The sequence below is a fragment of the Bemisia tabaci genome, unplaced genomic scaffold (genome assembly GCF_918797505.1).
Source record: "Bemisia tabaci unplaced genomic scaffold, PGI_BMITA_v3".
NCBI classification, from domain to species: domain Eukaryota; kingdom Metazoa; phylum Arthropoda; class Insecta; order Hemiptera; family Aleyrodidae; genus Bemisia; species Bemisia tabaci.
In genome coordinates this window covers 43,489-59,959 of record NW_027311766.1, presented here as the reverse complement: position 1 = coordinate 59,959, position 16,471 = coordinate 43,489, and the positions used below count along the sequence as shown (strand labels likewise).

Below are 16,471 nucleotides of genomic sequence, written 5' to 3'. Positions count from 1 at the left end.
TGGGCGAAAACGTATGATTTTCCTTCAATTTTGTATGATACCACATACCCACTCTGGAGTTCAAATAGTTGCTCGCTTCAATTCTGCTTGTTAAAAGTGACGAATTGGAAGAATCCAATCTAAATTTCACGAGAACTATGGGATGTGTCGGGGCGAGGCCCCTTTTTCGTTCTGTGAACTAGCAGTTAGTTCTTTTGGGTGTGAAAAACCCTGATTTTTCGTATCGTTTTCATAGCATTTTTTCTTGTATGATTTTTTCTCGCACCGCGTCAAGGACGGCGCATGCGGCACGTGTTGGGCCACGTGCGGTCCACGAAAGTTGCATAAGCGGTTATGCAACGGAACTTTCCATCGATTCGCGGCACGTGCGCCTCCACGTGTCGGCCACCTTCGTTACATAAGTGCGTTATGTAACGGAATTTTCCATCATCTCAGCGGTTATGCAACCACTCTTATATATACTCGGCCACATCAGTTGGTCATCGCCACTCTGCCACTCTCAGTCCCTTGGACTACACGGCACTCTGCCACGCTCTGTCTCATAGACTTCACGCTAGTACTTACTGTCTCCCTGCAGTTTTGCTACACTCTCTCTCTCTCTCGAGCACGCCTGATTGGATGCTCATCTCTCTCTCTCTCTCCCCCTCGAGCACGCCTGATTGGATGCTCATCTCTCTCACTCTCTCTCCCTCGAACACGCCAATTGTGGATGTTCATCTCTCTCTCTCTCTGACTCACTAGAGCACGCCAAATTTGGATGCTCTCCTCTTGCTCTCTCTCTCACTCTAGAGCACGCCAAATGTGGATGCTCTCCTCTCGTTCTCTCTCTTTTTGAGCACGCCAAATGTGGATGCTCCCTTTTCTTTCTCTCTCCTTTTGAGCACGCCAAATGTGGATGCTCCCTTTTCTTTCTCTCTCTTTTTGAGCACGCCAAATGTGGATGCTCCCTTTCCTTTCTCTCTCTTTTCGAGCACGCCAAATGTGGATGCTCTCTTTTCTTTCTCTCTCTTGTTGAGCACGCCAAATGTGGATGCTCTTTTCTCTCTCTTGCACGTTTGAGTACGCCAGGTACTCCCTTTTTGCTCTCTCTCTTTTCTCCCGGGCGCTCGCTGATGAAACCCGCACCGACTGTCTTATGACGTCATCGCGACTCTGAGAGCGCCCACAATCCCTTCGGTAGATTGGCCTGGTCCTCCGAGTTTCTCTCTCTGGCTGGGGCCGCGACATGGTCCTCCGAGCCGGATTTTCTTTTTAGTTATCAGATCCGAAATATCAATATTAGGCTCTTAAATAACTAATACGTACTTAGCGACTAGTTTTTAAGTCTCACTTCTCTCTCTTTTTTGGGTAATTTTATATTTGCTCATTTTGATCACGATGTCGTCTCTGAAAGCTACTCAGCTTCAACTTGAAAAACTTTTCAGTAGAATTCAGCGTTTTCACGACGAAATTAAGGATTTAAAATCCACTAATGCTGAGGACTTTTTGGTTCGCACAGCAAAAATTGACGAACATTTTGCAGACTTCGAAAATTATGCTCAGAAGTTTTGGGAATTTTCTATGCAAGACGCCAAAACTGAAGCCGATGAAAAGTTATGTTCAGATTCTTATAAGCAAAAATGTAAAGCGTATGAGGATCTTTATTATATTGTTGCACAAGCCGTTCAAAGGTGCAAAAAGGCAGTAAAGTCATCAGAAACGGCTGAATCACTTAGGGCCAGTTCAGAAGTCCGACTTCCGAAAATCGATCTTAAAACTTTCGATGGCACGCGAAAACAATGGCAGGTTTTTTATGAAAATTTTAAGTCATTAATTCATGATAAGAAATCTCTAAGCGGATTGCAAAAACTCACGTACTTAAGTTCAGTTCTTAAGGGTCACGCTGAAAGTTACGTTAAGAACGTTCCAATAACTGAAGCAAATTATGCTATAGTTTGGAAAAATTTGGTCGATCATTATCAAGACATTAGGGCTTTAGGATCTGATCTTTTGGACACGATGCTGACTTATCCTCCTATGCAAACTGCTAATACAACGTCCCTGAATAATTTAATCCATTCATTGAACGATTCAGTTGAAGCTTTGAAAAACTTGAAGTTCGAAAAGCTCGATGATTTCATATTGCTCAACATCGGCTTGAAAAAATTACCATTTCATGTAAGGAGACTTTTTGAAAACGAAGTTAAGGGCGCGGATGTCCCTACTTTTAAGGAATTTATGGACTTTTTGCGCAAGCAAGCAAAAATTGCAGAGCTGACACAAACTTCTAACAAGGATGAAAAACCGAAGACCCAGCCGCCGAAAACTAAAGTTTACCTCAACTCAAATTCGAAAAATCGTGACTGCCCAGTTTGCGAAGGATCTCATTCAATCTATGCCTGCGAAGAATTTAAACGTTTTCCTGTTCACGCCCGAATTGAGCGCGTCAAGTCGCTGAAACGTTGCCGGCGCTGCTTGGGAGCGCATGAGGATGAATGTAGGAGTAAATTCGCCTGCAAGGAATGCAACCAAAAAACTCATCATACGCTTCTTCACTCAAATAAAACCAGCTCATCCAATTCTGCATTTACTCAACACGGATCTACTTCTGAAGAAAATTTCGACGATCAAAAATCAAGCAGCATGCTAACTAATCTACAAGCAACGTCAACGGATCATCAAGATTATACCGCTCTACTTGGCACTGCTCTCATCGCGGTGAAAGATATCAATGGGAAATACCAGCACATGCGCGTGATTCTTGATTCCGGTGCTATGTCATCTTTTGTCTCCGCTGATTGCGCCAAACGCCTCGGGTTGCCACTTCTTCCCGATAATACCTGCATTTCAGGCTTGGCTGACAGTCAAGTTAACTCACTAGGAGCTATAGATTGCTTAGTGAAACCTAGGCAAACTGATGAACCAAAATTAATGGTAAGAACTATCGTGATCCCAGTTATCACGGAAAATCTGCCATGCGTCAAGATTTCAGACAAAGTAAGAAAATTTTGGAGCAAGCTGGACTTAGCAGATCCAAGTTTTGATGACACGAATACCAAAATTGACATGCTTTTGGGCTCGGAAGTTTTCGTACGAATTATATCAAGTCAAAAGAAAATAACTAAGGATTTAGGTCACGCTCTTCAAAGTATTTATGGCTGGGTGCTCATGGGAAAAGTTCCCACGGAAAAAAAGCCCAAAAAGCAGACTACGTTTATCATGACAGAAAATGGTGAAAATTCTTTAAAAGAAGTTTTAACTAAATTTTGGGAAACTGAAGAACCTTGCCACACATCTCCTATCAGTCCAGAAGACGAAAAATGCGAAGCATTATACAAAGAACTGCACTATCGTGAAAGTTCAGGTCAATATGTAGTTCCTCTTTTACTCAAGGTACCGAATCCAGTCTTGACGGGCTCGTATAATTTAGCCAAAAAACGCCTAAACTCAGTGCAAACAAGACTGAAAAAATTGCCGGAAGTTCACAAAAAATATAAGGACTTCATGGAGGAATATGAAAATCTGCAACACATGAGACCTGCTGATGTTCACGGTCGAGCAAAATATTATATTCCTCATCATTCGGTTATCAAGGAAACAAGTTTGACTACAAAATTAAGAGTAGTTTTTGACGCATCTATGCCCACAACAACAGGACTTAGCTTAAATCAAGTGCTTTATACCGGACCGAAATTACAAGCTAGCATTATAGATTTAGTCATCAAATTTCGCTCTCACAGAGTTGCCTTTAAAACGGATTTATGCAAAATGTTCCGGCAGATTCTCATACGACCTGAAGATAGGCAATTTCAACACATTTTATGGCAACCTACTGACGACGGCCCTGTAATGGACTACGAATTGCTAACTGTCACTTACGGTACAGGTTCAGCTCCATTTTTGGCAAACAGAACTCTCAAACAATTAGTCCTTGATGAAAATAAAGATTTTTCAGAAGCTGCATGCCGTGTCGTTGATGAGGACACGTATGTTGATGATTCTCTCTCAGGTGCAGACTCAATCCCTGAAGTCATCGAATTGAGGGACGAATTATATCAATTACTGAGCCGAGGTCATTTTCACCCCAGGCAATGGGCAAGTAGCCACCCAGAAGCACTAGCAGGATTACCTGAGGCCGACATCGCATTGCCCTCTGAATCGGTCAGTTTTGATAAATATGCTGAAAACTCACTAGGAGTTTTGGGTCTAAAATGGACACCCATGACGGATACCTTTTCATACAATAAAGTCGAATTTAACTTCAAAACTACGAAAAGAACGATTTTGTCCGATATCGCACGTATTTTTGACCCACTTGGCTGGGTAACCCCTTGTGTTTTACTGGGAAAATTAATTATTCAAGTTTTATGGACCTTAGGCGTGGGTTGGGACGATAAAGTTCCTGATGATATAGCGGACTCTTGGCGGTGTATTTCTAGCCAATTTCACCTTTTAACGGACTTAAAAATTCCAAGACTTATTTTCAATCCTGATGAGAAAACAGTTATGTCGATAGGGTTTTCCGATGCTTCTCAACGAGCATATGCTGCCGCAGTTTACGTGCGAATTCCTTTGAAAACAGGCTTTGATTGCAATTTGGTAGTGGCTAAATCCAAAGTTGGACCCATGAAGCCACAAAGCATCCCACGAATGGAACTAAGTGGAGCTGATTTACTTGCAAAAATTCTGCCCACAGTCGTGAGCGCCGTGAAATCCACAAAATATAAAATCGAGAAAATTATTGCACTGACTGACTCGACAACAGTGCTTTCATGGATTACGACTCCTCCTTTCAAATTAAAAACATTTGTTGCAAATCGGGTCGTAAATATCACGGAAAATATTCCTGCGGATTCATGGTTCCATGTGGCAACTGAGGACAATAGTGCTGACATACCTTCTAGAGGCATGCTACCACAACATTTAGTAAATAATACTAAATGGTGGAAAGGGCCCTCGTGGCTCACGCTACCAGAACGAGAATGGCCTATTTCTGATATTTCGAAAATACGCATTGCAGACGTCCCGGAATTAAAACCAGACGTAAAAATTTTCGTAAACTCAGCTAAACTACCAGATTTGCATGACGTAATTTGCAAGATTTCATCTCTCACGAGATTACAGAGAACTATAGCCTGGGTCATCAGATTTACAGTTAACGCTAGAGGAAAACCAAAACTCACTGGACCTTTAACTGCTGAAGAACTGAAACAATCGCTTTTTAAAATTTTAAAAGAAGTTCAAAATCATGCTTTCTCAACGGAAATTGAACTAATAAAGGAACAAAAGTCAGTAAAATACTTTGCTTCACTGAATCCTTTTCTTGACCCCCAAGGTATTCTCAGGGTGGGGGGTAGATTGTCTCACTCTACCTTAGATTACGATACAAAACATCCGGTTATATTACCTTCTAAGGGCCATTTCACCGAATTAATCATAAGACATTTTCATTTAATGCACTTGCATGCCGGTCCGAAACTGTTACAAAGTATCATATCTCATCATTTTTGGATTATTTCAGCGCGGAACATCATTCGATCAGAGTTACATAAATGTGTTAGATGTTTCAAAAATAAACCTCATAATTTAACGCCTATCATGGGCAATTTGCCCGAATCTAGACTTTGTCCAGGGCGGTGTTTTTTGAAAGTCAGCTCTGATCTAGGTGGGCCTTTTGAAATAAAAGAGAGTAAAAGACGGAATGCACGTTCCTTTAAAACTTACATATGCGTTTTTATATGTATGACCTCAAAGGCCATTCATATTGAACACGTCACGGATTTAACGGCAGAAAGTTTCATTGCCGCTCTCGACCGTTTCACCTCCAGGCGCGGTTTATGCCAAGAAATGTACTCCGATAATGGTACAAATTACGTCGGCGCGGAAAGACAGCTAAATGAACTCTATAAAATTTTGGAGGAAGGAGACGAATGGGCCAAAATTAAATCTCAATTAGCTGAGCGCCAAATTACATGGCGTCACAGTCCGCCCTCAGGACCTCATTTCAACGGTCTCAGCGAAGCGGCCATAAAAGCTGTTAAGTTCCATTTGCACCGCGTGATTGGTAACGAAAAGTTGACAATGGATCAATTCCTCACTCTTCTCTGCAAAATAGAAGCAATTTTAAATTCTCGGCCTTTGTGCCCCATTTCAGCCGATACGGAAGAGCTCTCCGCTCTAACCCCTGCACATTTTATGATTGGGGCGCCTTTATTAAGTCTTCCAGAATACAACTGGACGCTCACTCCAAGTAACCGCCTCTCTCAATGGCAAGCAATCCAAAAAATGTCGCAACATTTTTGGGAGCGCTGGTCTGCGGAGTATCTGACAACTCTGCAAGCTCGTCAAAAATGGACCGCGGAAACTGATTCCCTCAAAGTTGGGGACATTGTTATTGTCAAAGAGGATAACTTGCCGCCGCTTAGCTGGGCTCTTGCCCGTGTGACCGCGCGCCACCAGGAGCCGATAACGTTCCGCGCGTGGCCACAATCAGAATCAGAAATAAGGACATGCGCAGACCAGTAATTAAGCTCTTCAAGCAACCGGCAGACTAATTTCACGATCAGCGTCCCAACTTCAGTGTCATTCTGACTGCTTCAGGTGACACCCAGAGCGCTCGCTCTGATCTCTTATGCTCGTCGTCGTCGTCGTTTTTAACTTTACTCTTCGTGGTTCTAAAAATGTATTTCTCGTCTTCTTTAACTCTCTCTCTCTCTCTTGCACGCTAAATGTGGATGCAAGAGATTTCTCTTCTTTTTTGATTTCTTATTCTGTCTTTCTCTCTCTCTCTCTCTTGCATGCCAGATGTGGATGCAAGAAGAGTCTCCTCTTTTTCTAGCTCTCTAAAATTTTCTAACTTCTCTGTCTCTTCCTCTCTTGCACCCCAAATGTGGATGCAAGAGACCTCTCTTGTTTTCTCTCTCTCTCTATTTCAGCTCGAAATTTTCTCCTTAAAATTGTTATTCTTAGGCTTGCACGCCAGATATGGATGCAGTCTAACTTAAATTTCACTTAAATTTTCTCTTCCTTGTTACGCCAGCTTTTATAGTTCAGTCTTCATTTTTCTGCAATCATGTTCTTACGTCTATACATATGTTAAACCTCGTCAGCCTGACAGAATTTTTTCTTTCTCATTACTTAAAGGATGTCTCCCCTCACGGTGGGGGGTAGGCACCCAATTGCAGGTATTTATTTTTTGAATGTAATTTACACAGGCGCTTTATTTTCTCATTGTCGGACCCAGGTTGACAGGTCACAAACGCACTACTAATTATCTGAATATTTCTGTATTGTGTATGTTGAAATTTTTGTACCTTATGCTCACTCCAACGAACTCAGTTACTTAATTTAAGCAAGGCATTTTTTCAATGGGGGGATACGGCCTCTCAGCTTGGGTAGCCAGGTAGGGAGCCGTGGGTTATTCTTGTAAATGCACTTGCGCTCATTTAGGTGGGGGGTATGTCGGGGCGAGGCCCCTTTTTCGTTCTGTGAACTAGCAGTTAGTTCTTTTGGGTGTGAAAAACCCTGATTTTTCGTATCGTTTTCATAGCATTTTTTCTTGTATGATTTTTTCTCGCACCGCGTCAAGGACGGCGCATGCGGCACGTGTTGGGCCACGTGCGGTCCACGAAAGTTGCATAAGCGGTTATGCAACGGAACTTTCCATCGATTCGCGGCACGTGCGCCTCCACGTGTCGGCCACCTTCGTTACATAAGTGCGTTATGTAACGGAATTTTCCATCATCTCAGCGGTTATGCAACCACTCTTATATATACTCGGCCACATCAGTTGGTCATCGCCACTCTGCCACTCTCAGTCCCTTGGACTACACGGCACTCTGCCACGCTCTGTCTCATAGACTTCACGCTAGTACTTACTGTCTCCCTGCAGTTTTGCTACACTCTCTCTCTCTCTCGAGCACGCCTGATTGGATGCTCATCTCTCTCTCTCTCTCCCCCTCGAGCACGCCTGATTGGATGCTCATCTCTCTCACTCTCTCTCCCTCGAACACGCCAATTGTGGATGTTCATCTCTCTCTCTCTCTGACTCACTAGAGCACGCCAAATTTGGATGCTCTCCTCTTGCTCTCTCTCTCACTCTAGAGCACGCCAAATGTGGATGCTCTCCTCTCGTTCTCTCTCTTTTTGAGCACGCCAAATGTGGATGCTCCCTTTTCTTTCTCTCTCCTTTTGAGCACGCCAAATGTGGATGCTCCCTTTTCTTTCTCTCTCTTTTTGAGCACGCCAAATGTGGATGCTCCCTTTCCTTTCTCTCTCTTTTCGAGCACGCCAAATGTGGATGCTCTCTTTTCTTTCTCTCTCTTGTTGAGCACGCCAAATGTGGATGCTCTTTTCTCTCTCTTGCACGTTTGAGTACGCCAGGTACTCCCTTTTTGCTCTCTCTCTTTTCTCCCGGGCGCTCGCTGATGAAACCCGCACCGACTGTCTTATGACGTCATCGCGACTCTGAGAGCGCCCACAATCCCTTCGGTAGATTGGCCTGGTCCTCCGAGTTTCTCTCTCTGGCTGGGGCCGCGACAGGATGTAACCATCGGTTTCCCTATATAAGATTTAATGTTTTGAAATTTAAAAAAAAAAAAGAAAAAAAAGAAAGAGCATTAGCGATGATTTAAAATTTTGCAAGTAAGACTCATGTGTTTCGGTTCCACGATCGGAGTCAAATATTGATGAAATGCGCGCGAAACCCCCGCTTCTCCTCCGATTGAAGCGTTGCACACCGTCTTTATGTTCCATTTTTATTTATTTATTTTATTTTTGAAGCCAAGCAACAGCTTCTCTCAAAATTTCCCGAGAATTTGCCTTAATCATTTCAAAACAAGTTAAAAGTAACAAAAAGTAACCCCAGGCGACGTGAAGACTAAATCACAACAATTTTTTTACTTTCGAACTTGAGCAGGTAAATTTTTCAAAAAAAAAACAAAACAAAACAAAACGAAACGAACGGTTCCGCGGAGCACATTTTTCACTAATCTTGCAAAAAAAAAAAAAAACGGAAGGGCACTCGAGCCAATGCGCGAACCAATCGCGAAAATCGCGAACCAATGCCGTAGAATGAAGAGACTACACCAGTCTCTTTATTCTATTCCGATGCATAGACAGATTTTCCAGATTTTCACATCAGAGTAGCCCGGCAACGGATGCACGAGTCGGAGCTCGCAAAAATCATGGCGCGGCGTTTCCAACAGCGCGACGCCGAACTCGTTCCATCCTCCTCGCACTCGTTGGACGCCGAACTCCTTCCATCTTCTTCGCACCCGTTGCGCGTACCAGAAGAACGTACGTAAAATTTATCAGCTGTCTTCCAGCGCGAGACGCGGAAATCGCTCTATCTCGCTCGCACTCTCTCTCGCACCCGTTGTCCTTACGGGAAAATCGACCCACGCGGACCGCGATATCCCGCGAACCGGCGGGCGGATCGCGAAATCCTCCCTTATCCGGCGCCTCGGGGTAGAGAGGGATCCCAGTGCGGAATCTCAGGGTCACACGGCCTCCCGTTCACGAGATCCGCTGATACGTGAGTCAGTCAGTGAGTGAGTCAATCAACGTGAAGTCTGCTTTATTAGTATAGACTAGCAGGAAACCCGTGCTACGCACAAGAAAACCCCTACCATCAGCAATCACTGTGATTAGTGATCGATTACTAATTGTGTTTCTGAATTATTATTTACTATTTCAAAATTGGCAATATGTACTTGTTTGATAGCAATGCAGAGTTACGTAGTACTTATGCTGATTAAAGCTATTATTTTGGTCTGTTCTGCAGTAAACTCATATGATAATAATTATAAGAATCAAAAAATTCCTAATAAAAAGTTGCTTATTTTATAAAGATGTGCTACTTTTGTCAGTTCAATTTAAGTTTTAGCTGGTATGTTTCAGCTGCTAAAATTATGGGATTTAACCAGCGGTTTCGTTCAATTCCCAGGCATGTCGGATTTGTCCTCTAGAAATTACACGATAATCACCATGATATCATGCAAATATGTGTCATATCGAATTTTTAAGATTATTATACTTGCGCGTTATTCTCATCAATTCTGGGTATACACGCAAATTTCTGACTCAATTAAGGCTACTTAAATGTGCGCATACCCTTTATAAACATATGTTACCTGGGATGGGTGAAAACTTATGATTTTCCTTTAATTTTGTATGATACTACATACCCACTCCGGAGTTCAAATAGTTGTTCGCTTCATTTCTGCTTGTTATAATTGTCGAATTGCAAGAATTCACTTTCAATTTCACGAGAATTATGGAATGTTACCATAGGTTTCCTCATATAAGATTTAATGTTTTTTTTTCTCCTTTTTCTTTCTTTAATTTTTTTTAATCAAACATTTTGCAAGTATGACTCATGTGTTTCGGTAAACTATGGTACAGAAGTAATACAGATTTTAATACATATAAGGATTTTATTGCGAGGGGAATTATTCGTTTACAAATTCATAGAAAGATCTTGAATTATACTCGAGATGTTTCGTGCTTTTATATTCTTTTAATACCAAGTTAAAAAACTTGATTTTCTTTGAAGAAAGGTCCTCTTGCGGAATATTATCGCCCCAGGCATTGATGTATATCTGAAACAGTTGCGAAAACAAGTTAAATAGATTATTTTAGTATCGTTTAGTAATCGTGACTATTGTATATGCAGCTATGTTTGTAATGCTTTATTTATACACGTAACAATTAATAGTTAACATGTTCTTAACAATACGTTGATTGACTCACTCACTCAAAGGAGAATAATTTTTGAAAGTTAAAAACATTTTATAAAATGTATAAGAACTTACAGTTGATTCTTCGTCTGTGAACTCCCCAAAAAATTTACGTTTCTCAGACCCATCCTTAATTTTGATTTTCGTGATTTTAGGAGAGCTAGTGAATTTTCCCAAGATATCTGAAACAGAAAAATTGTCATTCCATGAATGAGTACTGAAATTAACTGTTTGCTACTTAATTAATAATTTTAGTATAATCATTTTGCATCTCGGCATTTGTTTATAGTTTGATACATATTATTATGGCCGATTTTATTAAACGTGAAAGTTCAGGTTTCATGAGGTTTAGCGATGAAGGATGGCTTCATCGAAGCAGTAACGTGTATTGAACCTAAGTTTTGTAGTTGAGAAGTGAGGTACAGTTTTAGGAAAAGCATTAAATCGTTTGAGTAGTAGGGGGTGGCATCTCCTCTTCTAACTTTTGAACGGTTCGAGATAAAAAAACGAAACTATAATAATGTAATTATTAAAAATAATCCTATTACAGTGGATATCGCTCATAACGACAGTGCAAGTACCGGTCTTGGTTGTTATAGCCAATAGGGGTTATAACTTAGAGCACCTATATAGCGAGAGTATGGACAGATCACCTCGTGTACGTCGTACGGCCCAAAAGTGAAGGCACCCTTCTAACCTACTTCTAACGCAATTACACTGCCAATCAATTCCAAATACATAAATACATAGATACCTAAATACATTGATTTAATGGAGATTCGGTTGGGACCGAAGAGATTGCGTCGCTATGACCAGGGTTGCCAGCGACATGGAAAACCGGGAAAACCGGGAAAAGTCAGGGAAAAATAATCAGTCAGGGAAAAGTTAGGGAAAGTCAGGGAATTTCAGTGTTGGTCAGGGATTTTTCTGATTTTTCGTGGAATTAGGCGCGGGCGGTCTCGGGCTCGCGTTTTCGTTTTCACTTTAACAGACTGCGTCAGATCCATACTTAAAAGTCAGGCAAAAAATATTAGAAAGTCAGGGAAAAGTCAGGGAATGGAAAAAAATAATTTGACTGGCAACCCTGTATGACCTTTTTTTTATAACCAATGTCGTTTTTCGCGATATCCATTGTATAACTAATAATTATTAAAAACCAAATTCAGGAAATTAGTTACCTACAGTATGTAAAATTTTCTTACCTACAGAGACATCTAGTTCCTTATCAATGATTTGCCTTATTTTAATAAACTCATCCGGTGGTCCTGTTGTCTCCACTTCGTCATTGTGATCAATGGTTGATTCCGATCTTAGAATGATTACACGTACCATTAACTTGTACGCGTAAAAAGACTTGCAAGATACTGTTTTTTTAAGAATACTGTTAGTTGTTGGATTTATCATAGGAATGTTGATAGAGTATCCATCTTCACCGAAACAAAACATAAGAGGATACTGCAAAGAATCGTATCCTTTATTAATTTCACTAATTCTTGTAATTTTATCACTACGCTTGTGAAGAACTATATCTCTAGGTTCGAAAGATTCCCCTACAATCACAGCTGCTACCTCTCCTACTGTTGGTTCATTGTAAAGACCTTTGTGACCTCCTGCAGGTTTTCTATCTGCTCTAATGACTACTTTAAAATCAGAATTTTCAGAAAAAGAATCAATCACAGCTTTAAATTCGGTGATGTAAATATTATGCAAATGTAACATTTTCTGTAATTCAAGTAATAAGTCATCTTTCAATCCAGAACAAACATCTTTCCTTAAATCAGATTCCTTAACTTCGTCTCCGACAAAATAAATTTGCAGGAAACTTGGTTTTGCATATGACGCAGGATACAAACTACCAATTAAATGATAAACTTGACCTTGTACTTTAAACGTTGGCCTAAAATTTTCAAATGTAACTTCATTTGCTCCGAAAGATGTCATTTGAAAGCATGCATTATATTTTCCTAATGACGAAAGAAAATGTTCAGAGTCACGATGAGTTCCAGTTACTAAAGATAAAAGGGGTTCTGGTAATTCTTTAGGTAATGGTAAAGATACTTTACCATTTAGGCAACACATTCCAGGATTTTCATCTTTCCATTTCAGAGCCTTACACCAATTACAAATATGTTTCATTTTTCCAATAGATACTACTTCATCTGCAGAGTAATTAAATGAAGGGTCGTAAGAAAATCCAGAGAGATATTTTGGATCAGAGTTTTCATTCTTCTCATTCCTCTTCTTTTCGTTACTAATCACATGGGATGTTGAAATTTTCTCAGGATTGTTGATCGCATATTTTTTCATGGATTCCAAATGTTTCTCTGGATTTTTCTTTTGATACTTCAAAGCAGAAGACAAATGAATTTCAGGGTGTTCTCGATAATAATTCTTAACAGCCTTTCGATTCATTTGGGGATTTTTTTTTGCATATTTTTTGACAGATTTTTGATTAACCTCAGGATTTTTTGAAGAATATTTTTTTACAGACTTTTGATGAACCTCAGGATTCTTTAACGTATAATTTCTTACAGATCTTCGATTGACCTCAGGCTTGCGTTGAACATAACTTTTTTTAGCTAAGTTCAATTGATTCACACGAATTTCATTTCGAACTCTACATCTTCTTTTCTTCTTTATAGTAGATAAATTTAAAGATTGACTTAAATTTTTTTCCGATGAATTAGGTTCAAGAACATCAAAATGACCAGAGTATAAATCTCCAGAAAAAAGGAGATAACCTACCTGCTCATAATTTTCATCACCTATCTTATTCATTGAACCGTCTTGATAGAAAACATAAAATTTCAAAAAAAAAATTTGAGATGCTGCAAGTAACTCACAGTAGCTACCAAAAGTTTCATTCAAAGACATTGATAATAAATAAGCATCCTTTGAGGCATAATTATTACCATCTGGAGCTGCAGTCAAAGCACAGAATGTAGTCCAGTTAAGCCCAACGTGTTCAATAACAGCTTGACGAAATCGATGATGATGGATGTGCGATCCAGTAAGAATGGAAGAAAGTGACCGAAATAAGCAACTACCATCTTTAGGCATTGGAATTGCCGAGAAATGACTTGCAATCCCATCTACATTGAAAACGAGATCATAAGATTCAGCCATTTCACCTAGAATAAGCGAAAAAAACAAACAAATAATATCATTCATTTTCACGTATAGAAAAGAATGAGACTGACTTAAAATTGAATGTGTAACCATAAAAACAAAAAAAAATTAGGAGAGAAAAACACCTAATGGATTGATTATTTAAATTAAATTATAATATCTGTTAGGACCGTCTCTGTAAGTCCAATAAAAATAAAAAACAATATTAGGACAGGAAAACGTCATTGCAGCATAGCATTGCATAGCATTGGTTTGCGTTACGGGTATAGCTTTGAAGGTTATAAAAAACATGTTGGAAAAATAAAACGCCTGATGGATAAACAAAAAGTGGAATGTGATGCATTGCAAGTTTCGTGCAGGTATACGCGAAGGCAATTTTATAAAAAATTTGTATAGATTGATGCATTCAAGAATGAAAATGTTTCGGGAAAGTTCAAAGGCCAATTAAAAGAAACATACAAAGAAAATACAAAAAATTTCAAAAAAATACAAACCTTGAGGAGTTTACTTGAAACCAAATACGGGACAAAAAAAGCAGTACATTTTTCACTTTCACACGTAAACTTTTGCAATTGAAGAAACAAACGAGGTCACAAGATGACTGAAAGGAAGGAACTTCATCAAGTTAGGACATTTTTCAATTAAGGCACTTTTTTAAGTTCAGCCTTCAGCACTGAAAAGGTTCCGCAGAGAACATTCTTCACAAAATTTTTGCAAAAAAACAAAAAAGGGTTAAGTAAAGAAAATGCTTAACTTTTGTAGGGAATTAAGCAATCGAATAAAATTTTAAACTTTAAAAGGTAAACTTTAAAAGGTTCTGCAGAGCACATTTTTCACAGAACTATTAAAATAAAGCAAAGTTGAGTAAAGCAAATGCTTCGCTTTTGCAAGCAGGAATTCAGCACTCGAATAAAATTTTAAACTTTTAAACTTTTGCACTACAGGCATCCAAGTGCCTGCGGCCGAACTCGTTCCATCTTCCTCGCACTCGTTGGACGCCAACCTCCTTCCATCTTCCTCGCACCCGTTGCGCGCACCAGAAGAAGACACGTAAAATTTATCAGCTGTCTTCCAGCGCGGGACGCGGAAATCGCTCCATCTCGCTCGCACTCTCTCTCGCACCCGTTGTCCTTACGGGAAAATCGACCCGCGCGGACCGCGATATCCCGCGAACCGGCGGGCGGATCGCGAAATCCTCCCTTATCCGGCGCCTCGGGGTAGAGAGGGATCCCAGTGCGGAATCTCAGGGTCACACGGCCTCCCGTTCACGAGATCCGCTGATACGTGAGTCAGTGAGTGAGTCAATCAACGTGAAGTCTGCTTTATTAGTATAGATTATTATTCAAACAAGTTTAAATAGTTGCATCAAGTCCCTTTCTCCGCCGACCAACGCGTTTGTGGATCGACCCAGTTTCGGTTGGTGCGTAGGAAGTCAAAACGCCTTCAATTTTTTGACCGCAACACGGACATCCGTCGAGGTTGTATAGTTGTATCAAGGCGCCGTAGCAAGCACGTCCAATTGTTTATCGTTACGAATATAAGTTGAGAGAAGAAAGTCAAAATGCCTTCAATTTTATACGTACATATCGATGAGCAAAATGAGAGACAACAATTCTCCATTTGCGACTTTGCAGACTTCCTCAGAATCTTTATTTCTTTTTCGAGAAGCTGGTCAACACAAAACTTAAATTCTCTATAATTTTTCGTATTGGATAGCAGAATATTTGGTTCAAAATTTAATGTCGTAAATTTAGATTGTTTCTCGTGGTAGAGATGAAATGAGCACGGAAATTTGGAAACACCGCAATGTAGATACGTGGTTTCGCATTTCTTAAATCATTCCTCGTTCAAGCACACTGGAGAGAAAAATTATCTGAAAGTATATGCTCGTCTGATCAGATAGCGAAGATTTTGAAAGGAGGAACCTTCAAGGCAAAGCTTCAGTCAGGGCTGGAGAAAAAGTAGCAGTTGAGGGAGTCTCGTACTAAATTGCAACTATTTTAACCTCGGTGTACGAGTTTGGTATCAAAACATTTTGAAGGCGATTTCAGCATGTTTTAATTGCTAGCGCTTAAGATTTGCGCTTTACAGGGAACGGTTTTGATTTTCCTTTACCACTTCCATTGCTCACATTAGAGGAAAATAGTTTCAAGAGGGAATCGAGCAGACGCATTCAAGTACCCTTGCTTTAATTCTTAGGTGAAAAATAAGAGGAAAAGCAACATAACTACTACCGTTTTTTTAGACCTGCAAATTGGATATTTTTGCAATTTTCAATCCTTTTAGCTTCCTTGCACTCTCTGATTTTTTAAATCAGATTTTTGAAGCGCACACTAAACCTTATTCCCAATATTTTAATAAAAATACGACTAAGGAATCCTGCTCTTTCATACAAGTATCCTACTCTCTTCATCTTAAAGATCTACGTGGACTTCTTCAAGAAATGCAGCCGTTTTGTCCAGGAATCGGAAGCATAACTCTTAAGAGTCACCTTTAAAATATATGTAACCCGATCAAAAGATACACATGACTATTTTGAGTGTGGGGCCATCGATCTGTTTAGACAAAGTGATCGACGAGGAGGGCAAAGAGAAAATGAAGCGATCCTATTGGGTGAATAGGAT

At 40.1% G+C, this 16,471-nt stretch overlaps 2 protein-coding genes across 3 annotated transcripts; one reads left to right on the top strand and one right to left on the bottom strand.

Annotated features, from left to right (window-relative positions):
- The first annotated feature begins 1,998 nt into the window (after window positions 1-1,998).
- LOC140225900 (uncharacterized) lies at window positions 1,999-6,504 on the top strand. Its single transcript, XM_072305902.1, has 2 exons — window positions 1,999-4,140; window positions 5,734-6,504. Exons 1-2 carry the CDS (start codon window positions 1,999-2,001, stop codon window positions 6,502-6,504), a joined length of 2,913 nt encoding a protein of 970 aa, XP_072162003.1.
- Window positions 6,505-8,525: 2,021 nt separating this feature from the next.
- On the bottom strand, window positions 8,526-15,187 carry LOC140225901 (uncharacterized). Of its 2 annotated transcripts, XM_072305904.1 has the most exons (4): window positions 14,342-15,187; window positions 11,921-13,849; window positions 10,794-10,900; window positions 8,526-10,580 (listed from the first exon to the last, which is right to left on the bottom strand). In XM_072305904.1, the coding sequence occupies exons 2-4, from the start codon at window positions 13,842-13,844 to the stop codon at window positions 10,431-10,433; spliced, it is 2,181 nt and encodes a 726-aa protein (XP_072162005.1). In that variant the 5' UTR covers window positions 13,845-13,849; window positions 14,342-15,187; the 3' UTR covers window positions 8,526-10,430. The 2 variants fall into 2 exon arrangements, with proteins under 2 accessions (XP_072162005.1, XP_072162004.1); XM_072305903.1 differs by lacking the exon at window positions 14,342-15,187 and having other exon boundaries at window positions 11,921-14,335.
- Between the last annotated feature and the right edge of the window lie 1,284 nt (window positions 15,188-16,471).

What these genes read in the sequence shown, in the direction of transcription:
- LOC140225900 (XM_072305902.1), top strand. Translation starts at nt 1,999, where the DNA reads ATGCTGACTTATCCTCCTATGCAAACTGCTAATACAACGTCCCTGAAT. An exon ending in TCGCATTGCCCTCTGAATCG is followed by an intron (nt 4,141 to 5,733) that starts GTCAGTTTTGAT and finishes ATGACCTCAAAG; the next exon opens with GCCATTCATATTGAACACGT.
- LOC140225901 (XM_072305903.1), bottom strand. Translation starts at nt 13,940, where the DNA reads ATGGTTACACATTCAATTTTAAGTCAGTCTCATTCTTTTCTATACGTG. An exon ending in GGAACTAGATGTCTCTGTAG is followed by an intron (nt 10,901 to 11,920) that starts GTAAGAAAATTT and finishes TTTCTGTTTCAG; the next exon opens with ATATCTTGGGAAAATTCACT. An exon ending in TCACAGACGAAGAATCAACT is followed by an intron (nt 10,581 to 10,793) that starts GTAAGTTCTTAT and finishes CAACTGTTTCAG; the next exon opens with ATATACATCAATGCCTGGGG.